Source organism: Doryrhamphus excisus, linkage group LG5 (assembly GCF_037039965.1).
Source record: "Doryrhamphus excisus strain RoL-2023G ecotype Guam linkage group LG5, RoL_Dexc_Guam_v1.1, whole genome shotgun sequence".
NCBI classification, from domain to species: Eukaryota; Metazoa; Chordata; class Actinopteri; order Syngnathiformes; family Syngnathidae; genus Doryrhamphus; species Doryrhamphus excisus.
This window is the reverse complement of record NC_136361.1, coordinates 5,884,425-5,910,778: the sequence shown is the minus strand read 5'-3', so window position 1 is coordinate 5,910,778 and position 26,354 is coordinate 5,884,425. Positions and strand designations below refer to the sequence as shown.

At 37.3% G+C, this 26,354-nt stretch overlaps 1 protein-coding gene across 1 annotated transcript; it reads left to right on the top strand.

Annotated features, from left to right (window-relative positions):
- Positions 1 to 538: 538 nt before the first annotated feature.
- gfod1 (glucose-fructose oxidoreductase domain containing 1) lies at positions 539 to 25,360 on the top strand. Its single transcript, XM_058060525.2, has 3 exons — positions 539 to 1,999; positions 23,023 to 23,216; positions 23,898 to 25,360. Exons 1-3 carry the CDS (start codon positions 1,747 to 1,749, stop codon positions 24,636 to 24,638), a joined length of 1,188 nt encoding a protein of 395 aa, XP_057916508.1. The 5' UTR covers positions 539 to 1,746; the 3' UTR covers positions 24,639 to 25,360.
- Positions 25,361 to 26,354: the final 994 nt, after the last annotated feature.

The following is a 26,354-nucleotide window of genomic DNA, read 5'->3' as shown; positions in this document are numbered from 1 at the left end:
TAAAAAAATATATATTTTTTTCTCCCTTTGTAGATAAAAAAAATAGTATTTACATAATTTTATTTAGATTTTTATTATATTAATTTCTTGATTGAAATAAAGGGAAAATACAAGCATTTACAATACAAAAATGTAAATGAAATTAAATATTTGTGATTGGAAAATATTAAATATATAATTATACATAGAAATATGTAATAAACTAAATAGAAAAATATACATTATAAAATTATAAAGTATCAAAAATATATTTTGTATACATTTTAAATTTTGTATACAAAATATTAAATATTTGTATTTTTTAAAGATTTTATATAATTGTTTTAATGTTTTAATTTTAGAATTTCGATATTTTTGATTATAAATATAATATGTACATTATTAAAAATTTTACTGTCTCAAACATTGTTTTTGTATACAAAATTAAAACTTGAAATAAAATTAAAACAAAAACATGAAATATTGTATTATGTTTCAAGATTTAATAGAATTTTTTACATTTAAAATTTCAAAATTTTACGAAATATTTAGTATATATTTTATAAAACGTATATACATAATATATTCTTCAGTGTATATAATTTGTATACGAATTTATATAAGAAATATAAATATATAAATATAAATTTTATATATTTTTTTCTTTGCTGCTCAGAGGTACACCTCATGTTATTTTGCTGTAGAGACTTTGGTGCCCTCTAGTGGCAAATGTGCGCCAAGCATCGGGATGGGTGTTACTGCAAATTTGATTATGAACGATATGAAGTAAATACAGCGCCACGCATAGTTTTTAGTCCATCAAATTAGTATTTATCAACAATCTAACAACATATTAAAAATATACATAATGTATATATGTGTATGTACAGTAACATCTTTGTGAATATAAACACAAGATCATCCAACCGATACCACCCTTAGAAGTTCTATCGATCCACTCACGTTTGATCATTGTCGATAGATAGCTAGATGATAATAAAGTCGTTAAGAATGATATATATGATATAAATTGCCAAACGCTCTGTCACTTCCGTGCTACCCGGAAGCTGAAGGGTTAAACGACAGAAAGGGAGGGGGCCTGGGAAGAGAGACAATTATCCAACATGGCTAACAGCAAAGCACCGTCTTTGACTTTATAAATAAAAGCTTTTACGACAACCGCAACTTGTATAATTATATTTATTTTCCTCCACAGTAACAAGTTAGACGTATAATGATACTACGAACATTTCAACAATTTATATGTAATACATTTCTGGTCAATTTAACGTACGTTACATGGGGATTGGCGATTGGTTGATTTTAATTTGAAAAGCCAGCACTAGTATGTTCCGGTGAATGATGATGAACTTGATAAGGGTTTGAAAGCCGCAGCATCGTTTTGTCGCTTCGGGAGCTTTGAAGCAAAGAAGGCTTGACTATTACACAAGATTTTTTATTTTATTACATTTCAATTTCGCTCTTTTTGAAGACAATTGGTGTTTTTTGAAGACTTAGAAGCCGCACCGGAGGTGTCAAGGTGGTGCAGTCACCACCGAAAGACCGCAATGCTGCGTTGATATTGTGTGTTTGACACCGGGGGATGACGTACGGGTCGGGGTTCTTCTCAGGTGGATTCAAGGGCTGATTTTTCGGGGGGCGATGCAGCTCGGCTGGTGCTTTGCTGCAGGTGCATGGCCGACCTGACGTCACAGCCTGTCTGAAACCGAGCTCGCACAACCGCCCCTGCCGCCTCGCATTGAAAGTATGCTTCCAGGGGTCGGCGTGTTCGGAACCAGCCTGACCGCCAGGGTCATCATCCCCCTGCTGAAGAAGGAGGGCTTCGCGGTGAAGGCGCTGTGGGGCCGCACGCAGGAGGAAGCGGAGGAGCTCGCCAAGGAGATGAACGTCCCGTTTTACACCAACCGCATCGACGACGTGCTGCTGCACCAGGATGTGGATCTGGTGTGCATCAACCTTCCTCCGCCTCTGACGCGGCAGATCGCGGTTAAGACCTTAGGTGAGTGGCTAAGGGAGGGAGGAAGGGGGGGGATGTTGCTGCAGCAGCCGGGGAGGAGGTGCCGCTGCCGGGTGTCTTGGCTGACACAAACCACCCTGGAAGTGCGGTTTGGGTGGAGATACCTGATTATTCACCATAACAAATGAGCTGGTTTGACTTGTATTCCACTAGAACTCCTCACCTGACCTACAAGTTGTTCCACTTACATTTTCCATTGAAATGGGGAATAGTTTTCCCACAGCCTATAAAGAGGAAACGTCCTTTAAAGAAACGCTTTAAAGAAAAAAAAGTATTTACAACCTCCTAAATGTGGATTTTTATCATTATTAGAGCTCTCTAGACATGAACTAGCACCCCTATAGTCACATTTACACTTATTATAGTCATTATTATAGTCACATTTACACATTATTACCCAAATACATAATAAGAGACATAAATAAGACCAGCTGCATCGAGTGGTTAGCGTGCAGGCCTCACAGCTAGGAGACCCGAGTTCAATTCCCCCTTGGCCATCTCTGTGTGGAGTTTGCATGTTCTCCCCATTCTTCTATTGTTCTTCTATGTAAAAGGTAGCATGTAAAATGTGTTTGTAATAGTTGTCATGCTAAAAGACTAGATAGGACAGCTCCAGTGCAGATTAGAGACTAGAACTGTGCTACTTCTATGTAAAAGGTAATGTGTAAAATGTGTTGGTAATAGTTCTCATGCTAAAATACTAGATAGGACAGAGACTAGAACTGTGATACTTCTATGTAAAAAGTAGCATGTAAAATGTGTTGGTAATAGTTTTCATGCTAAAATACTAGATAGGACAGAGACTAGAACTGTGCTACTTCTATGTAAAAGGTGGCGTGTAAAATGTGTTTGTAATTGTTGTCATACTAAAAGACTAGATAGGACAGCTCTAGTGCAGATTAGAGACTAGGACTGTGCTACTTCTATGTAAAAGATAGCGTGTAAAATGTGTTGGTAATAGTTCTCATGCTAAAATACTAGATAGGACAGCTCTAGTGCAGATTACAGACTAGAACTGTGCTACTTCTATGTAAAAGGTAGCGTGTAAAATGTGTTGGCAATAGTTCTCATGGTGGTCTATTACTGACACCTAGTGGCCAGTGTGGAATACTACACATCTTTGAATGTATCTACTGAATGTCTTATAGTTGTATATAGCATTTTTATGCTGAAAAAATGCTACATTTAAGCCAAAAATGAGTCATATTTGCCCAAGTATGCATATGTTTAATAGCAAGTCATGATAGCATGCGACGGTGTTGTCATTGGAAACGGCGTACATTCCCACACTGCAACCTTGTTTGCTGTTTGACTTTGCTAAAGAATGAGTACCGTCACACAGCAAACGGGGCCAACGTGCAACACAGTCCCCGCAGGATCCCCCACTCTATGTACAGTGCAGTAAATCATCCGCTAGCTGGACTATCGATCAATAAAGTGTCATTCATTAGCTGTTATAAGTTAGCCCATAGCGCTGTTACACAACCAGTCGACTTGCGACAAACAACAGCAGCTTCTTTCAATCCCTCGCCTTTCCTCCCCTCTCGTTTCCTCACAGCTTCTTTGTGCGAGCGCCGCCCGTTCCTTCCCAGCCACTGCTCTTCCTTAGCTAGCCCCCCTCCTCGCCTCCTCCTCCAACCTCCAGCCAGCCGAGTCTGCGCCTCATCCCGTTTGCATGCAATATGGACAGGTTTTGTCTCTTAATCAGTTCATGCTAAATGACTAGATAGGACGGCTCTAGTCTAGATTAGAGACTTGAGATGTGCTGCTGTATGTAAAAGATAGTGTGTAAAATGTTTTGTTAATAGTTATCATGCTAAAATACTAGATAGGACAGCTCCGGTGCAGATTAGAGACGAAAACTGTTCTACTTCTATGTAAAAGGTAGCGTGTAAAATGTGTTGGTAATAATTCTTATGCTAAAATACTAGATAGGACAGCTCCAGTGCAGACTAGAGACTAAAACCGAGCTATTTCAATGTAAAAGGTAGTGTGTAAAATGTGTTGGTAATAATTCTTATGCTAAAATGCTAGATAGGACACCTCTAGGGAATATTAGAGACTAGAACTGTGCTACTTCTATGTAAAAGGTAGTGTGTAAATTGTGTTGGTAATAATTCTTTTGATAAAATACTAGATAGGACAACTCTAGTGCATATTAGAAACTAGAACTGTGCTACTTCTATGTAAAAGGTAGTGTGTAAAATGTGTTGGTAATAGTTCTCATGCTAAAATACTAGATAGGACAGCTCTAGTGCAGATTAGACTAGAACTGTGCTACTTCTATGTAAAAGGTAGTGTGTAAAATGTGTTGGTAATAGGTCTCATGCTAAAATACTAGATAGGACAGCTCTAGTGCAGATTACAGACTAGAACTGTGCTACTTCTATGTAAAAGGTAGCGTGTAAAATGTGTTGGAAATAGTTCTCATGCTAAAGGACTAGATAGGACAGCTCTAGTGTAATAGTTCCCATGCTAAAATACGAGATAGGACAGCTGCAGTGCAGATTACAGACTCGAACTGTTTGACTTCCATGTAAAAGGTAGTGTTTAAAAATGTGTTGATAATGGTTTTCATGCTAAAAGACTAGATAGGACAGCTGTAGTCTATTTTAAAGTGTGGAGCTGTCCCTTCTTAGTTTAGCCAATATTTCCAATACCATCAACCAGTCCTTGGTACTATCCGTGTTTGGAATCCGGTAGCGTTCTTACCTACAGTACATAATGTGTAATAATGTTGTGTAATAATGTTGTTATAAATAAAGCTACAGTGCATGTAGTGTGCTTGTAGCATCATTTCAGTCAGTTACCGGTTGTTAGTGTGTGACGTGTTGAGGTGTTGACGTGTTGAGGTGTTGAGGTGTTGTCCTGTCAATCGCAACAAACCGGTCCATCTTGTTGAGCGGCATCTCTCCTTCCATTGGGATTTCTTTCACTTTTCTGCCCCCTCCCTTTCTACTATGACATTCCGGAGGCGTCTGACGTCACTCGGGCTTCCTGGATGATGTTAGATGGAACACTTGATGTCATTTAAACCCCCACGTTGGTAATAGTTCTCATGCTAAAAGACTAGATAGGACAGCTCTAGTGCAGATTAGAGACTAAAACTGAGCTACTTCTATGCAAAAGGTAGTGTGTAAAATGTGTTGGTAATAGTTCTCATGCTAAAAGACTAGATAGGACAGCTCCAGTGCAGACTAGAGACTAAAACTGAGCTACTTCTATGTAAAATGTAGTTTGTAAAATGTGTTGGTAATAGTTGTCATACTAAAATACTAGATAGGACAGCTCTAGTGCAGATTAGAGAATAGAGATGTGCTACTGTACTACAAACACAGCGGTACTACAAATACTACTAACATGTGCTACAAACACGGATAGTACCAAGGACTGGTTGATGGTATTGGAAATATTGGCTAAACTAAAAAAAGACAGCTCCAGACTTTAAAATAGACTAGAGCTGTCCTATCTAGTCTTTTAGCATGAGAAGTATTACCAACACATTTTACATGCTACCTTTTACATAGAAGTAGAACAGTTCTAGTCTGTAATCTGCACGAGAGCTGTCCTGTCTAGTATTTTAGCATGAGAACTATTACCAACACATTTTACCTTTTACATAGAAGTAGAACAGTTCTAGTCTGTAATCTGCACTAGAGCTGTCCTATCTAGTCTTTTAGCATGAGAACTATTACCAACACATTTTACATATTTTACCTTTTGCATAGAGGTAGAACAGTTTGTCTGTAATCTGCCCTAGAGCTGTCCTATCTAGTCTTTTAGCATAGGAACTATTACCAACACATTTTACATATTTTACCTTTTACATAGAAGTAGAACGGTTCTAGTCTGTAATCTGCACTAGAGCTGTCCTATCTAGTATTTTAGCATGAAAACTATTTCCAACACATTTTACACACTACCTTTTACATGGAAGTAGAACGGTTCTAGTCTGTAATCTGCACTAGAGCTGTCCTATCTAGTCTTTTAGCATAAGAACTATTACCAACACATTTTACACGCTACCTTTTACATAGAAGTAGAACAGTTATATTCTGTAATCTGCACTAGAGCTGTCCTATCTAGTCTTTTAGCATGAGAACTATTACCAACACATTTTACATATTTTACCTTTTACATAGAAGTAGAACAGTTTTAGTCTGTATTCTGCACTAGAGCTGTCCTACCTAGTATTTTAGCATGAGAACTATTACCAACACATTTGACATATTTTACCTTTTACATAGAAGTAGAACAGTTTTAGTCTGTAATCTGCACTAGAGTTGTCCTATCTAGTCTTTTAGCATGAGAACTATTCCCAACACATTTTACACGCTACCTTTGAAAATGTACACTTTAGTGAAGCAACAATGAATTCTTCCATCATATTTGTTGAAGTTTTAATGTTGAAATGTGAAAAAGTCCCGAACTACGACAAGACTAACATTTTAGCCATGACTCATCATAAACGTGTTTATTTTTCATGTGGTCTAAATAGAACTATGTCACACGCAGCGTGAGAAAGAGAAGCAATCACTTCCTCTAACCTTTCTAAACGATATACACATGATTGACATGTCTTGTTATGCCTGAATGGAATCAGATATCAGGCCAATGTGGCTTGAGAGCATATGGCAGACATGTTTATGCAATATGTTTTAGATCTCATTCAGAATGGTGTTACTGTGCAGGAGCAATTGCATTGATTTACTTTATTGTGAGTGTGAGGACTAAGTCAGACTACTGGCTTTTTATTATGAATGTTTGGACAATGTTGCTGTGGAGGAGGGATTGCATTATATAAAATCACACCTTTTGTATGGACTAATTTTTATTATGAAAGTTTGGAAAATCTTACTATAGAGGAGCGATATGTATCATGAATTAAAGGACTTCCAGTATTTTCATTGTCACTGTAGGGACAAATATGGAGTCTTTATAGTGTTGTTTTAGTCTTAAAATGACTAATTTGGAGTCTGTCAAGTGTTGTGAAATGTTTATGTTGAGGAGCAATTGCATTTATCAAATGATATATAGCATTTTATTTTAACTGTCAGGGCTAATATGGAGTCTTTATAGTGTATTTAGTTCTTCAAGTTTTTGAAATGTTAATGTGGAGGAGCAATTGCATTACTTCAATGACATACAGTATCTTTTTTGAGTATGTGGAGACTAATTTGGACTTTGGACCAGTGGTTTTTATTATGAAGGTTTTTGGAATATTAATGTAGAGGACTGATTGCATTAATTAAATGTATCTTTATTGGGTATGTGGAGACTAATTTGGACTTTTTCCAGTGTTTTTTATTATGAAAGTTAATGTGGAGGAGCGATTGCATTAATTCATTCATTAATTCCTTTCTTCTCCACTGACTCACATGTCAGGGCTCCATCTTAAAAATAATTTAATTTAATTTAATTTAATTTAATTTAATTTAATTTAATTTAATTTAATTTAATTTAATTTAATTTAATTTAATTTAATTTAATTTAATTTAATTTAATTTAATTTAATCATTCATTCATTCATTCTTTTTCTACCGCTTTTTCCTCACGAGGGTCGCGGGGGTGCTGGAGCCTATCCCAGCTGTCTTCGGGCGAGAGGTGGGCTACACCCTGGACTGGTCGCCAGCCAATCACAGGGCATTTTTTTACTTTACTTTACTTTTTGTTTTTTGAGTATGTGTAGACTAATTTGGACTCTTTCCAGTGGTTTTTATTGTGAAGGTTTGTGGAATATTAATGTGGAGGAGTGATTGCATGAATTAAATGTACAGTGAAGAAAATAAGTATTTGAACACCCTGCTATTTTGCTATTTCTCCCACTTAGAAATCATGGAGGGGTCTGAAATTTTCATCGTAGGTGCATGTCCACTGTGAGAGAGATAAACTAAAAAGAAAAATCCAGAAATCACAATGCATGATTTTTTAACAATTTATTTGTGTGATACAGCTGCTAATAAGTATTTGAACACCTGAGAAAATGAATGTTAATATTTGGTACAGTAGCCTTTGTTTGCTATTACAGAGGTCAAACGTTTCCTGTAGTTTTTCACCAGGTTTGCACACACTGCAGGAGGGATCTTGGCCCACTCCTCCACACAGATCTTCTCTAGATCAGTCAGGTTTCTGGGCTGTCGCTGAGAAACACGGAGTTTGAGCTCCCTCCAAAGATTTTCGATTGGGTTCAGGTCTGGAGACTGGCTGGGCCATGCTAGAACCTTGATATGCTTCTTACGGAGCCACTCCTTGGTTTTCCTGGCTGTGTGCTTCGGGTCGTTGTCGTGTTGGAAGACCCAGCCACGACCCATCTTCAATGCTCTGACAGAGGGAAGGAGGTTGTTCCCCAAAATCTCACAATACACGGCCCCAGTCATCCTCTCTTTAATGCAGTGCACTCGTCCTGTCCCATGTGCAGAAAAACACCCCCAAAGCATGATGCTACCACCCCCATGCTTCACAGTAGGGATGGTGTTCTTCGGATTGTACTCTTCATTCTTCTTCCTCCAAACACGCTTATTGGAATTATGACCAAAAAGTTCTATTTTGGTCTCATCTGACCATAAAACTTTCTCCCATGACTCCTCTGTATCATCCAAATGGTCATATGCAAACTTAAGACGGGCCTTGACATGTGCTGGTTTAAGCAGGGGAACCTTTCGTGCCATGCATGATTTCACATCATGACGTCTTAGTGTATTACCTACAGTAACCTTGGAAACGGTGGTCCCAGCTCTTTTCAGGTCATTGACCAAGTCCTGTCGTGTAGTTCTGGGCTGATTCCTCACCTTTCTTAGAATCATTGAGACCCCACGAGGTGATATCTTGCATGGGGCTCCACTCCGATTGAGATTGACCGTCATGTTTAGCTTCTTCCATTTTCTAATGATAGCTCCAACAGTGGACCTTTTTTCACCAAGCTGCTTGGTAATTGCTCCGTAGCCCTTTCCAGCCTTGTGGAGGTGTACAATTTTGTCTCTGGTGTCTTTGGACAGCTCTTTGGTCTTCGCCATGTTACAAGTTAAAGTCTTACTGATTGTATGGGGTGGACAGGTGTCTTTATGCAGCTAACGACCTCAAACAGGTGCATCTGATTCAGGATGATACATGGAGTGCAGGTGGACTTCTAATGGGCAGACTAACAGGTCTTTCAGGGTCAGAATTCTAGATGATACACAGGTGTTCAAATACTTATTAGCAGCTGTATCACACAAATAAATTGTTAAAAAATCATGCATTGTGATTTCTGGATTTTTCTTTTTAGTTTATCTCTCTCACAGTGGACATGCACCTACGATGAAAATTTCAGACCCCTCCATGATTTCTAAGTGGGAGAAATAGCAAAATAGCAGGGTGTTCAAATACTTATTTTCTTCACTGTATCTTTATTGGGTATGTGGAGACTAATTTGGACTCTTTCCAGTGTTTTTTTATTAGGAAAGTTAATGTGGAGGAGCGATTGCATTAATTCAATGATGTACAGTATGTTTATTGGGAATGCGTAGACTAATATGGACACTATGCTGCTTCATTTGACATATGATTGGCGTAAATAATACGCAATATGTTATCTTACACAGACACCTGCTGTAAAGGCCACCCAAAGGCAAGCAGCTATTTATAACATGACCGCAAAGGACAAAGAGGTGTCATCACAAACACACACCGTGTGTAGTGGTGTTGTGTAATTGCACATCTTTCAGCTCTTTGGCAGGAAATTGAGCTCTAAAGAGATACTGACATCAAATGATGGTTTATTAAACGTGTTGGTTTACTGATATACAGTATGACTTGAATGTAACATGAGGCAAATTAGTCTTGAGGTCTTTTCAGTGTTTTTATCTTTCTTCCCCAGATTAGGGCGTGCTCTCAGTAGACCATTCGTACCGTGATGGACTTGGGTGCGATTCCCACTCCCTCTCCTAGCTTTAGTGCAGATTAGAGACTAGAGATGTGCTGCTGTAAAAAGTAGTGTGTAAAATGTGTTGGTAATAGTTCTCATGCTAAAAGACTAGATAGGACAGCTCTCGTGCAGATTAGAGACTAGAACCGCGCTACTTCTATGTAAAAGGTAGCGTGTCAAATGTGTTGGTAATAGTTGTCATGCTAAAATACTAGATAGGACAGCTCTAGTGCAGATTAGAGACTAAAACTAAGCTACTTCTATGTAAAAGGTAGCGTGTAAAATGTGTCTAATAGTTTTCATGCTAAAATACTAGATAGGACAGCTCTAGTGCAGATTAGAGACAAAAAACTGTTCTACTTCTATGTAAAAGGTAGCGTGTAAAATGTGTTGGTAATAGTTCTCATGCTAAAATACTAGATAGGACAGCGCCAGTGCAGACTAGAGACTAAAACTGTGCTACGTCTATGTAAAAGGTAGTGTGTAAAATGTGTTGGTAATGTTATCATGCTAAGATACTAGATAGGACAGCTCCAGTGCAGACTAGAGACTAGAACTGTGCTACTTCTATGTAAAAGGTAGCGTGTAAAATGTGTTGGTAATAGTTCTTATGCTAAAAGACTAGATAAGACAGCTCTAGTGCAGATTAGAGACTAAAACTAAGGTACTTCTATGTAAAAGGTAGCGTGTAAAATGTGTTCTCATGCTAAAAGACTAGATAGGACAGCTCTAGTGCAGATTAGAGACTAGATATGTGCTGCTGTATGTAAAAGGTAGCGTGTAAAATGTGTTGGTAGTAGATCTCATGCTAAAATACTAGATAGGACAGCTCTAGTGCAGATGCTAGGCCTGTGGTAGTTAGCCTATGCCTTAATGATACAGTTTACCGCTCTTTTGCTAGTTGTGTTTTCTGAGAGCTTTTGATCCAAACCCAACAAAAACATCCTTTAAAAAAGATGGCGGGTGCAGGAAGGCGCTAGGAGTGTCAGGTTCATGTTCTCCTAGACGTCTATTAATATGCTAATGACTGCTCTGGGAACGTGTTGTGGGAAACACGTCGGAGATGCAGAAAAAGGATGATGGAGTGACAAGAAGGAGCAAAAAGGAGAAAGCTTAGCCTTGCTGTGAAATTGCTTTTGTGCGTGTGATGAATGGAGCGAGCAGGAGACGCTCTTTCAGGGACGCTGACAAGTGAGCATTCTTGTAGTTGGTGGAAAAAAAAACAAAAACCCTCCCCCGTCACCGCCCCCCGCTTAGCCCCGGCTTTTCTTTACCGGGGTACTTAGAAACTGTTTTGGTGGAGTCTCCGCATTTTTACTTCTGGTTCAGGTCTGGTTATTCCTTCTGTTTGGATGCGACTTCCCTAGCAACAGCCCGGCAACACTGATCCTTCCTGTTACAATACAAAGCAAAGTTATGATGCCATTGATGTAATGACAAGCTACATTTGAGATTGACCAAAACAAGCCATTAGTTGCTTATGAAAATTTCTTCACTGACTCACATGTCAAGGCTGCATCTTAAAATATTTTATTTTAGTTTATTTTAATTTAATTACTTGCTCATGAAAATTTCTTCACTGACTCACATGTCAGGGCTCCATTTTATTTTATTTTCTGAAGTTGCTCATGAAAATTTCCTCACTGACTCACATGTCACGGCTTTATTTTATTGAATTTTATTTAATTTTATTAAATTTTACCATTTTTTTTATTTTATTTATTTATTTTATTATTTTATTTAGTTGCTCATTAATTTTTTTTTACTGACTCACATGTCAGGGCTCCATCTTAAAATATTTTATTTTATTTTATTTTATTTTATTTTATTTTATTTTATTTTATTTTATTTTATTTTATTTTATTTTATTTTATTTTATTTTATTTTATTTTATTTTATTTTATTTTATTTTATTTTATTTTATTTTATTTTATTTTATTTTATTTAGTTGCTCATGAAAATTTCCTCACTGACTCACATGTCAGGGCTTTATTTTATTTTATTTTATTTTATTTTATTTTATTTTATTTTATTTTATTTTATTTTATTTTATTTTATTTTATTTTATTTTATTTTATTTTATTTTATTCTTTAATTAATTAAAATATTTTTTTATCTACGTCAGGAAATTGTTTTATTTCTGGTCGGTCTCTTCCCTTGCTTGCCTCATTCAGTGTAACTTCCCCTTTAAGAAGTGTTTGCAACAATTCATATTTCTTTCAGTGCTACTCATGCATGACTCAACTGACTCTATTATTTTCATGAGTAGATGGATGGATAGATGTATAAAAGTAAAGGTATAATTGTCAAATTTGCATAATTGGCTAATAGTGCTAAAAACATGAAAACAAACATTTTTTTCATATTTATGTCTTTGCTTAATTTCTAATGTTTTCCATTAAGTATTAAGACTTGGCTCTTTGCTCGAATGCACCACAATGCACCACAATTATGTGCCATGAGACACAAAGTGAAACGTTTCCATACATTTCTCCAACAAATTGACATCCAATTCTAGCCACTGTGTGTTTATGTCGACATGTATCCGAGTGTTGTTAACTTCCTGTATTCGGTCTGCGCCACTGCTGGGTTTGACATGTTCCGTCTCGTTTATCTGCATCCCATACGATGGTCACGTGGAAGCGTGTTTGCATCTCCCTGTCTGTCGTTACGCAGCCGAACAAATATGAAAACAAATGGAGTAAGGAATGCTAGCATTACAGCTTGTCTCAAGGGTTGAGGAATGCGACGGGAAATAGTCGGACGCCATGTCAGCCTCATGTCATGTCTCGTGTTGGTGATTTGGGGCCACACTCGTTTTAATTGGCTGGCATTTCCAACACTGCTTGTTACTCCAGACAGGAAATATGTTATCATTGGCTCATTTGATGGAGGGGCAGACGGCCTATTTTTAGTCCAGAAATATACATATCCAAGGGGATGTGTATTTTCTGCTTAAGAAGCCGCATTCAAATTGTGAATGTAGATTTCTACATTGGTCAATAGGGGGCAGTAATTGTTTGGTGAGACAAGCACCAGACCTGGTGAGTCTTTAAATTCGAAAAAAAAATATATATATATATATATATATGTATAATAATAATATATAATAATTTTTAATCAATAAAATTTTTAAATTATTATTATGATTATTATTGCTATTGTGCCTTTTATTTCATTAAATAGTTTTTATTGTCATTTTTAGTCTAATTAATTTAAATCTGCAATTAAAGTTTGTTGTTGTGGCGATCAGGTCTGGTGCTTGTTATAATTTTTATGTGGATTACTATGATTGTTATATCATCACTATTATTGGGCCTTGTATTTAATTTACTATAATTATTATTTAATTAATTATCAATAATTTTAATATATGAATTACTATTATAGATATTATAATATTAATTGGTAATTAGTAATTGTTTGGTGAGACAGGCAAAAAAAATAATAATAATAATAAAACTAAATAATAATAAAACTAAATAATTAGTTTAATTAAATTTACTAAAATTGTTATTTAATTAATTATTAATAATTTAGACCTATTAATTATTATTTTATTATATTATATATTATAATATTAATTATTAATCAGTAATAAATTACTGAAAAATAAAAAAAAATAATTAATAAATAATAATTTAATTTAATTTTTTTATTTGATTAATGCAGATTTAAATAAAAAAGTAAAAAAAAGAAATTAAATTAAATAATTTAATAAAATTCATAAAATTAAATAATAATTACATTTAATGTATTTTTTACTTGTTTTTAAATAAATTATTCATTCATTCATTTTCTACCGCTTTTTCCTCACGAGGGTCGCGGGGGTGCTGGAGCCTATCCCAGCTGTCTTCGGGCGAGAGGCGGGGTACACCCTGGACTGGTCGCCAGCCAGCCAATCATAGGGCACATATAGACAAACAACCATTCACACTCACATTCATACCTATGGACAATTTTGGAGTCGCCAATTAACCTAGCATGTTTTTGGAATGTGGGAGGAAACCGGAGTACCCGGAGAAAACCCACGCATGCACGGGGGAACATGCAAACTCCACACAGAGATGGCCGAGGGTGGAATTGAACCCTGGTCTCCTAGCTGTGAGGTCTGTGCGCTAACCACTCGAACGCCGTGCCGCCCAATATTAAATTAATAGCAAATAAATTAAATGATACTTTAAATGTATTATTAATTAAATTATTATTACATTAAATAATAATTTAATTTATAATTTATTTTACTTTTTTTTATTTAAATCTACATTAAAAACCTGTTCACCAGTCTTGGTGTCTGTCTCACCGAACAATTACTGACACCTAGTGACCAATGTAGAATACTACTACATTTGAATGCGGCATATAATAACAACACGGGGCTACATTTGTGGCTATAATCAAGCTAAAACTCAACTCTTAACTCCTGACGTCATTTGATTTCCTCACTTTTTCCAAGTCCTTCATGGCCCATCATTGACATTGTTGTTACCAGTAGTTATTCCTTCCTACCAGTCCCCATCAGTGCTGGCAAACCAGGCTGCACCACAGCATCAACATCAGCATCAGGCTGCAGCCTACCAATGAACTTTCATTTCTTCATATTATCTCCAAGCAGCTGGAGGAACCCTACCCAGCATGCTGATGCTAGCCGCTTTTTCTTGTCTTGACCCCTAAAGAGACGTGTCGGGGGATTTCATCTCCATGACAACAGTCCAGAATTAACCAAGCACCCTCTCCTCCCCCTCTTTTTTTATTGGACGGCGAAAGTTCATCTGCCTCACACATAATATGAGACACACTTATTTAGGAAAGATCCTACTCGTTTAGTGTTGCAATGGAACACGCTAATATAAATCCTGGTCTTATTGTGACAACAAAAAATCTGAGTCACCACAAGGTTATTTCAAAGAAAAATTGTCTATTTATGTCAATTATTGCACAAACGACAACATAAATATTGTTTAGTTACACCGCATATTTTGGTTATGTTGACAGCCGCTTATGCCGGTTCTTCTCACTCACAATAATTCATTCATTCGGGGGATGCTGGAGCCTATCCCAGCTGTCTTCGGGCGAGAGGCGGGGTACACCCTGGACTGGTCGCCAGCCAGCCAATCACAGGGCACATATAGACAAACAACCATTCACACTCACATTCATACCTATGGACAATTTGGAGTCGCTAATTAACCTAGCATGTTTTTGGAATGTGGGAGGAAACCGGAATGGAAACAGGTGGAATTGAACCCTGGTCTCCTAGCTGAGTCACGCTAATCACAAAACCAAATAACCGTACAATAAATGAAAACAAACTCAATAATTTTGCCAGGCTTCATATTTTAACATGCATGTGTGCAGGCTGGGTGTGTTGGTTTTATAGCTGAATGAAGAAGCATTTTTCTGCATACAAAACATGTACTTTAACATGTGTATTCCACACACAGTGTTACTAAAAGTAAAATTGAATATGTAATTGAGTTTCTTGATCCTTTGTGGAACATCAAGTAACTCGATTACGTTCTCGTGATCCTTACTAACTAGACCGCTTGAAAAAAAAATGCTTTTATTCGAGCCGCCCTGCAGCTTGTTAACATTCCGAGCTGCCTGACACAAAGACGTCCCTCACGCCCTTGGCCGAAGCCGCTAGGAAAATAAAGGCGGGGCTTATTTCATTCTCTTGGCATCCTCTCGTTTCTTTTCCACATCAATGTTTTCTTTTAGTTTGACAAGTCCGAGTCTCAGCAACGGAGCCGTGTATTGATAATTCCATGCCACTGTCTGTGGTGCTGAAGCAGCAGATGGAATTGTCAATACTCTCCCTTTTTTGCAGTGTAGTGTAAAAAAAAAATAATAATTTTTTTAAATTTATTTAACATACAGTTAATTAGTTCCAGACCTGATCATAATAAGTGAATTTCCGGAAAGTAGAAGCTATTTAGAAATTATTATGGTTATTATTATTACATTATTAGAGACCTCTAGATGTCAAATAACACCCCTATACTCACTTTTACACTTGTGTTACCCAATATAGTAGACAAAATAAGAGATAATAAGACAGGTGCTAAGCGAGCTGAGTTGGTGGTGGACAGGAAGTTGAACAGGGGTTCAGAGTTGAGTTTCAGGCCGCAACAGTAGCTAGTGTTAGGGGTTATTGTGCTTTTTGTGCAATAATTCACACCTCCAATAAAAGTCTGGTGCTTGTGCGTCTCACTGGACATTACAGTAAACCCTTATTGAGTTAACATTTCACTTCTTTCAGCACCTAAAATAAAAAAAAAAACATATAAAGAATAACCTTTTAAAAAGACAAATATCTAGCTAAATTCCAGAGGTCGGTCAAAGTGCCGACAGGCTAGCTGCTAGCTGCTAGCTGCCTAACATTACGTGTTATCAAAAACTTCTCCGTAGTGAGTTAACATTTCACTTCTTTCAGCACTTAAAATAATAAACTATATTAAGAACAACCTTTTTAAAACACAAATATCTAGCTAAATTCCGGGAGGTCAGTCAAAACGCCTTAACTGTGACAGTGACGTGTGATTGGTGGAAAACCAGGAAGTGAAGCACAGTCAGCTTGTGCTGTTGTTTGTGTAGTTTACAACCTTATAAACTCTTCATTAATACAGTTAATGGTTGAAACATTTTATTGTTTATTCACTTTACTGCTATTTTTAATGTTTTATTGCTTATAATATCATTTTCACACATTTTATATGATTTTGCCTTCTTGTTTTTTTTATGAGTGCATGAGTGTACGGTTATTGTTATTATTGTTATCACAATGCTTTTAGTGCAGGCATTAGCCGCTATCACCGACAGGCTAGCTGCTAGCTGCCTAACATTACGTTTAATCAAAAACTTCTCTGCATTGAGTTAACATTTCACTTCTTTCAGCACCTAAAATAAAAAAAAACATATAAAGAATAACCTTTTAAAAAGACAAATATTTAGCTAAATTCCAGAGGTCGGTCAAAGTGCCGACAGGCTAGCTGCTAGCTGCTAGCTGCCTAACATTACGTGTTATCAAAAACTTCTCCGCAGTGAGTTAACATTTCACTTCTTTCAGCACTTAAAATAATAAACTATATTAAGAACAACCTTTTTAAAACACAAATATCTAGCTAAATTCCGGGAGGTCAGTCAAAACGCCTTAACTGTGACAGTGACGTGTGATTGGTGAAAAACCAGGAAGTGAAGCACAGTCAGCTTGTGCTGTTGTTTGTGTAGTTTACAACCTTATAAACTCTTCATTAATACAGTTAATGGTTGAAACATTTTATTGTTTATTCATTTTACTGCTATTTTTAATGTTTTATTGCTTATAATATCATTTTCACACATTTTATATGATTTTGCAATCTGTTTTTTTCTGTGATTGAGAACACGAGTGCTATTATTATTATTGTTGGTATTATTGTTATTATATTTATAGTTTTATATTTATAGTTTTTATTATTTATAGTTATTGTTGGTATTGTTGTTATTGTTATTATTATTTATAGTTTTATATTTATGTTTTTTATTATTTATAGTTATTGTTGTTATTATTATTATTGTTATTATTATCATGATGCTTTTAGTGCAGGCATTAGGGCCCTTGAGACTACCCAGCGCTATTGGTCTCGCCATAGAGCCGAGTGACGGGTGCAGGGGTTAATAGCAACACTTTTAGCAACGCTCATCCAGCAAATCAAGAACATTAGTTGAGGGGGGCCGGGGGGGAGCGGGCTGAGTGAGACTAATGGCCTTCATCAGTCATACATTCCTTGTTTGGTATGGGATGGGGTTTCAGCGGTTAATGAAGTCATATACTGTATGTAACCCATCTAATCGGTAGTACTTGTCTTTATTGTTAGGTACAACGCTGACATATTTCTATTTTAGAAATCAACACGTTCTAATGCCAAATTATCGTCAATGCGTAACTAATGACTTTCCGTCTATGCAGGAATGTAAAACGCTCCACCCTGACTTGGTTCTCTTCCCCGCCCTGCACGTGCGCAGCCTGGCAGATGGCTTTCACTTCTATTTCTGGCATCCGTGTGCGGAGGCTCTATTGTGTCGGCTGTCTATGTGAAGCGTTTAGCGTCTTTTATAATCCACCTGGTTTCTCTCGGTGCTGATTTTGATGTGAGACCATTGGAACACAGATCATGTCATCATGTGTTTAGATTTGCACATTACTTACAGACACAGCCTCCAAGGATATTAGAAGGTTGAAGAAAAAGCATCCGGTATGATGTGTATTATTCAATTTGTGCGCCAAACTCCTTCACAAGCTCAACTCAGTGAATTATTGCAGCCACTAGGTGTCGCCAAAATCACACCTTTAACTTTAAGGCAACACATGGCAAATTGTATACAATATTTTCAAGACAAACATTCTCAAAACAGTCACGGGGGTGCTGGAGCCTATCCCACCTGACTTCAGGTGAGAGGCGGGGTACACCCTGGATTGGTGGCCAGCCAATCACAAGGCACATATAGACAAACAACCATTCACACTCACATTCATACCTATGGACAATTTGGAGTCGCCAATTAACCTAGCATGTTTGAAAACCCTTTCATGCACTGGGAAAACATGCAAACTCCACACAAAGATGGCCGAGGGTGGAATTGAACTTGGGTCTTCTAGCTGTGAGGCCTGTGTGCTAACCACTTGGTTGCCGTGCAGCCTTGAAGGCAATTTGTTGACAAATTGTTGTCAACACATTGCAGCAATATCAATACAATAATACCGTTATTACCTTTTATTGCATATAATTGGTTGAGCAAATGGGCTGCACGGCGGTGGAGTGGTTAGCGCGCAGACCTCACAGCTAGGAGCTAGGAGTTCAATCCCACTCTCGGCCATCTCTGTGTGGAGTTTGCATGTTCTCCCCTCACCTTCTAAATATGGATTTTTATCATTATTAGAGCTCTCTAGACAAGAACTAGCACCCCTATAGTCAAATTTCCACTTGTTTTACCCAAAATACATAATAAGAGACATGAATAAGATCGGCTGTATGGCGGACGTGTGGTTTGCATGCAGGCCTCACAGCTAGGAGACCCGAGTTCAATTCCACCCTCTGCAATCTCTGTGTGGAGTTTGAATGTTCTTCCAGTGCATGAGGGGGTTTTCAAACATGCTAGGTTAATTGGCGACTCCAAATTGTCCATAGGTATGAATGTGAGTGTGAATGGTTGTTTGTCTATATGTGCCCTGTGATTGGCTGGCGAAGACCTCCTGTGCCCAATAACGATTTCCCCCGAGTTTGTAAACAACATAACGACAACATATATAACAACGTCAAAACCTTTCCCATTTCTCATGCTCAACATTCCCTTCCTGTACAGCCAGCACTTCCAGCCCTTCCTTCCTAAACAATGAGCTCATGATCCCAATCACTTTAGGTTTGAATGCACTATATATCCAGGATAAGTCTAGCACACACTTACAAGGGGCTTTAGTCACCCCTTTTCCTGGCTGTGGGCTGGCGTGTGGGAGGACACACTGGAGCCATGCACACAGGCACAGGTGTTCTGTACGGACGCCAGCTTAGAGAAGCGCTTTTTATTTCAAAATCACACAGCTGCCGTCTCTTTCTGCTCGCTTCTTCCTGCTGGTTATGTTGCCGCAAGACAAAATGTCACTCATTTAGTATGTCGTGAAAAGCCTTAAAGAAAAACTCATTCATTCATTTTCTACCGCTTTTTCCTCACGAGAGTCGCAGGGGGTGCTGGAGCCTATCCCAGCTGTCATCATGCGAGAGGACTGGTGGCCAGCCAATCACAGGGCACATATAGACAAACAACCATTCACACTCACATTCACACCTATGGACAATTTAGAGTCGCTAATTAACCTAGCATGTTTTTGGAATGTGGGAGGAAACCGGAGTACCCGGAGAAAACCCACACATGCACGGGGAAAACATGTAAACTCCACACAGAGATGGCCGAGGTTGGAATTGAACCCTGGTCTCCTAGCTGTGAGGTCTAACCACTTTACGACCGTGCAGCCGGTCTTATTCATGTCTCTTATTATGTATTTTGGGTAATACAAGTCTAAAGGTGACTATAGGGGTGTTAGTTCATGTCTAGAGAGCCCTAATAATGATAAAAATCCATATTTAGAAGGTGAGGGAAGAACATGCAAACTCCACACAGAGATGGCCGAGGGTGGAATTGAACCCTGATCTCCTAGCTGTGAGGCCTGCGTGCTAACCACTCGTCCGCCGTGCAGCCAAATTGTCCATAGGTATGAATGTGAGTGTGAATGGTTGTTTGTCTATATGTGCCCTGTGATTGGCTGGCCACCAGTCCAGGGTGTACCCCGCCTCTCGCCCGAAGACAGCTGGAATAGGCTCCAGCGACCCTCCTGAGGATAAGTGGTAGAAAATGAATGAATTTATATCATAGAAAACCATCTAAAAATGGTTCTTAACATTATTAGAGCCCTCTAGACATGAAATAACACCCCTATAGTCACCTTTACACTTATTTTACCCAAATGTAGTGGTCATAATAAGATAAAATAAGATATAATATAGACTCATTCCGGCTGCACAGCAACCGAGAGGCTAGCGAGCAGGCCTCACAGCAACGTGACCTGAGTTCAATTCCACCCTCGGCCATCTCTGTGTGGGGTGTGCATGTTCTCCAAGTACTCCGACTTCCTCCCACATTCCAAAAACATGCTAGGTTAATTAGCGACTCCAAATTGTCCATAGGTATGAATGTGAGTGTGAATGGTTGTTTCCATTCCGGGGGCCATCACTGAAACAGGGTCCATGAACATGTCATGATCATAGCAATTTAGTCACGCTTGTTATAATTTGCTGAAATATAAGAGTTAGTGTCTTTTGAGTCATTTAAGTCTCTCCTTGTTAGATACAGTATGTCCTGTCTATGAATTATTGATGTTGGGGGGCCAAGCTGCAGTGCGGGGGGTCAGCTCCATTATGACTCGCCCATTACATCACTCTGGATTTCACCCAGTTAAGGCTGCATGTTGCGTCACTGGCACAAACAATAATTCCCACTCGACAAAACATTCCGAATGTTTTTCTTAATATTGTTAGAGCCCTGCAGACATGAAATAACACCCCTATAGTCACATTTTCATTCATATTACCCAATATAGTTAACATAATAACAGAAAATAAAGCTTGTGTGTGTTGCTGTAAATGTGTTCCAATGCATGAGGAGCTGAGTTGGAGCAGGACAGGAAGTGACATTGAGGGACCCGAGTTCGATTCCGCTGTCAGACATTTACACTCTTAGTACCACATATAGTCGGTATAATAAGAAAAAATAAGGCATAAATAAGACTTGTGCTTGTGTGTGTTGATGTAAATGTGTGGGGGAGCAGACAGGAAGTGATGTCAGCGGTTCAGAGTAAAGTTTTAGCTTGACGTGGGTTGCTTCAACAGTAGCTTATGTGAGATAATTCAAACCTTGGTTATGTCCACAACCGCTTATGTTGACATCTGTCAGCCAATCCGAGGGGCGTCGACACAAACGGGTTCCACAGTATCTGTAGAAAATTCAAAAAAATGGATTTCTGAAATTGGTCTGCGACTTAAAGGTTCCCATACAAAGCAGAGTGGGGGTTTGATTAATAAGCTGGGTGGGTCTGTGAATAAGAAGAAGAGGCTTTATATAACAAAGTCCTACAGAAAATTTATATTGTTTGTGCCGCCTAAGCTGTGACCTAACAAGGGTGGCTTTGGCTGTGACCCCCGCACCACCCACCCCCCGTCTTGACGATAGCGCCTTCAAGCACTTTACCAGCTACCCGAGCAGCTGTTACATAAACAGCAAGAGAGTATAAGTGCCAAAAATGCACTGAAGAGCTTTTAGCAGAAGGGCACCACCCAAAGTAATGCATATTTCCTGTTTGTGTGCTTTGCTGACCAACAGAAGGGGATCAAGAACATGGTTGTGTGTATTTTGTGTGTTTGTGTAAGCTTCGAGTGGTGTTAGGGTTAAAGGGGTGGGGGGGTTCCCGCCGTGTTCTTCAGATCTGGGTCAAACGGATTAGTTTCCTAGCATGGCCAATTGCTTCTAATGGCAGATTAGAGTGGGAAGTTTCACTTTCACTACGCCTCCCTCCCCTCATCCAGACTGGAAGAAAGACCACACCGAGATTTGTGTTTACAAACCAAACAAAATATATAACATAACATAAATATAATATAACAAAATACATCAGTTATGAGTTTCTCACACATTAGCTCGTCACCAGATGATACCAGTTAATATAATTATAATAATTATTAATATAATATAATAATTAACATTAATATAATAATAATAATAATAATAATAATAATAATAATAATAATATTAATTAATAATAACTATAATACTATTATACTAATATTAATGTTATACTGTTATCAATTAATATTAATATATTATTATTATATACTCTTATAGCAATATTAATATGATAATTAGTATTAATATATTATATAATTATTATATTAATGCTATTTTTTATTATTAATAATTATTATTAATAATTATACCAATATCAATATTACACTGTTATCGATTAATATTGATATAACATATAATTATATTAATATTATTTGTAATAATTTTAATCCTTATTAATTATACTAATATTAATATTATACTGTTATCAATTAATATTAATATAATATTATATAATTATTATATTAATATATTCATATTATAGTTATAATAATAATAATTAATATAATAGTATTATTTAATATTATAGTAATAATATAATTATTAATATTAATATTATATTGTATAAATATTATACTAATGTTATTTTAAATAATTTTAATCATTACTAATAATCATTAATAATTATACTAATATGTTATCAATTACGTATATAATATATGTGTTATATTAATATAATATAATAATTAATATTAATATAATATCATATAGTTATTCTAATAATATAATATTATTCTATTATTATTAATGTAATATAATTATTATATTAATATATTAATAATATAATTATTTAAAAAAATAATATATTATAATTCTCATATGAAAGCAGATAAAAACTGTAGACTGTACCCCCCCTAAACAAACGCCAAACTGTACTCTTTTGTTTCAGGTATTGGAAAGAACGTGATCTGTGACCGGACAGCCACACCGCTGGATGCCTTCCGCATGATGTCTGCAGCGCAGTACTACCCCAAGTTGCTGAGCATTATGGGAAATGTCTTGCGTTTCTTGCCGGCCTTTGTTCGAATGAAGGAGCTGTTGGAGGAAGGTTACGTCGGGGAACTTCTGGTTTGTGAGGCACAGGTATGTTCCAAAAATATGTCATTCATGTAGACAATTCTGATTTCCCTCACAAGGATCATTCAAGATTATTGTACTTCCAAGCCAAAGATGGTCTGTACTTTATCTAAAAGTTTACATCTCCTTTACTTCAAAACTACTACTAATTGTTTAAATACTGTCAGTGAGGAAACGAGCTATCGGTGCACTCAGAATTAGCTTATCAACCCACTGGAAGTTGCAGTAGGTGACTCACAATGTCAACACGTTACTGACAACACTGAATTCATCACACAACAACTTAACATTCATAAGGTGCACCTGGCAAATATACAAACATGTACCAAAATAACTTATTGAGGCACTGCAATGACATCAGCCTCCCTCCGGGCTCTGTGCTGTAGGTTCCTCTGTCTCCCTCTGGTGGACAGAGGTTGCTTAATGAAGTAATTCATTATAGGTAGATATTAGAATAGCCGCTGTTTGTTATTTTAAATTCATATTAGTACTTGTAATGTATATTTCCTATGTACCTTTTGAGTGTTAAGTTGCTGTGTGATGAGTTTAATGTTGTTTGTAAAAGGCAGTTTCCAGTAGGTTGGCAATCTCGATGGACGTTGGACACAGACTTGATGAGTTTGACATAGACGGGGTGTCAACATAAACAGTAGCGACTTGTGTTTAACGATTTGTGTTTGTCTGAAGGTCCACAGTGGCAGTCTGCTGGGCAAGAAGTACAACTGGAGCTGCGATGACCTCATGGGAGGCGGCGGCCTGCACTCTGTGGGTAGTTACATCATTGACCTGCTCACCTTCCTGACGGGCCAACGCGCGTCCAAAGTCCACGGCTTCCTCAAGACCTTCGTCAAACAGACGGACCACATCCGAGGCATCCGCCAGATCACCAGCGACGACTTCTGCACCTTCCAGATGGTGCTGGAAGGCGGAGCCTGCTGCACCGTTACGCTCAACTTCAACGTCCCCGGAGAGTTTAGACAAGAAGTGATCGTCGTGGGTACCGTCGGGAGGCTAACGGTCACGGGGGCCGACTTGTACGGACAGAAGAACAACGGAGGTGGGCGAAGCGGTGGAGGTCCGGAGCTCCTCTTAAAGGACACAACACCTCTGGAAAAGTCTTCCTTGCCAGAGAAAGCCTTCAGTGATATCCCTTCGCCGTATCTCACTGGAATGATCCGAATGATCCAGGCTGTGAGGCTGGCCTTTCAGGACCAGGATGATCGGCGGACGTGGGACGGCAGGCCTCTAACGATGGCCGCCACGTTTGAGGATTGTCTTTATGCTCTTTGCGTGGTGGATACCATCAAGAAATCCAACCAGTGTGGAGAATGGCAGAGCATTGTGGTCATGACGGAGGAACCGGAGGTCAGCCCGGCTTATTTGATCAGCGAGGCCATGCGGCGGAGTCGGATGTCGCTCTACTGTTAGTATCTTGCTGCTCGCCTTCCATGCTGGGGGCAAATGATTGGTCGAAACGCTTTGGAGGCACTAGCTGTTCTTAATTCCACCACCAGTATGTTTGGTGCTGTCAGGTTTGTATTGTTGCTGTTACTGACTGGATCATCTCCCAATACCCTGAAAACTAACATCATAAGCAATCGTACCTTTATTTATAAAGACGCCTTTTCCCGTCGGAACGCTTCCATCATCCGGATCAAAGACGAACTCCTGCTTCTGTTCAGGGATGCTGCATCTCTGCTACTCACGCTGGTCTACACCAGGGGTGTCCAAACTGCAGTTTTTATTGGTCCTTGGTACATTCTAAAAATACAATTAGACAAGAAAACTTAAAAAGAAGCAAAATGTTGGAATCTGACTAGAACAGAAAGTCTGAATAAAGTCAAAATATGAAGAGGCAAAAAATAATATTTTTAAAAGCTTAAAGTTGAGTTGTTACATTTTTTATGAGTAATTAATTTTACAATATTAAGAATAATTGGTGGAATCATAAGTTGAAATCTTAATGAAAAAAATATGAAAGTGTATATGAAAAACCAAAAAAACCCTTAAACAGTGAATATTGGGATTGGGATAAGGTTATAATAAAAACATAATATGAGAAAAAGTAATAATATTATTTAATATTATAATTAATATTTAAGTATAATATGAGAATAAAGTAATAATATTATTTAATATTATAATTAACATTTAATTATAATATTATGGCAATAAAGTAATACTATTATTTAATACTATCATGAATATTTAATTATAATATTATGACAATAAAGTAATAATATTATTTATTATTATCATTAATATTTAATTATAATATTATGAGAATAAAGTCATAATATTATTTAATATTATCATTAACATTTACAATGTTATGACAATAAAGTCAATATTATTTAATATAATTATTATTTAATTATAATATTATGAGAATAAAGTCATAATTTTATAATTAATATTTATTATAATATTATGAGAATAAAGTCAGAATATTCTGAGAGAAAAAAGCAGCCAAGATGGAAACATTAACAAAAAAAAATGCTAAATCTAAGAATCGTTTTTGGACACCCTTGGTGTACACAACCAAGTCTGCCAAGGAGGAAGAAAACTTCTTCAAAATAAAAGTACCCTGCTGCTTTCATCTTGCTATCATATGATGGACTTTCCAGGTTTACCAAGTGAATGTTTAAAAAAAAATGTGTTGGCAGCTTGTGTCTCTGTTTGCGCTATTATGTGTCCTTTGTTTGCGTAATGTAAGAGAAAAAATATCCTCGTCTTTGCTGCCAGAACGTAACAACAGCCTGTCAATGTGAACACAAAGAGCGGAACCTCCAAGGCAGAACATAATCTGTTCCAAGAGGGCGGTTGACTTGTTCCAATCGGAAATGGAAGGCTAAATCTGGATTAAATATATAAGAATATAAAGGAAAGTGTTAGAAAACCATACATAAAAGCAAGTAAACTGTCAATATTTAACCCATAAGAACCCAGACCCAAGTAAATTGAAGTGAATTGAAGGCAACAACATGCGCTAATTAGCATTTTTGCTATTGTTCCTTTCCATAGCAATTTTAAGACAACAAACCCAAAAGCTAGTTTGTTTTATACTAATTGTCCATTTGAATTGTAATATTTTACACTTTATTAAAGCATTAGAATTGATCGGTGGCTTTAATATGACCTTTT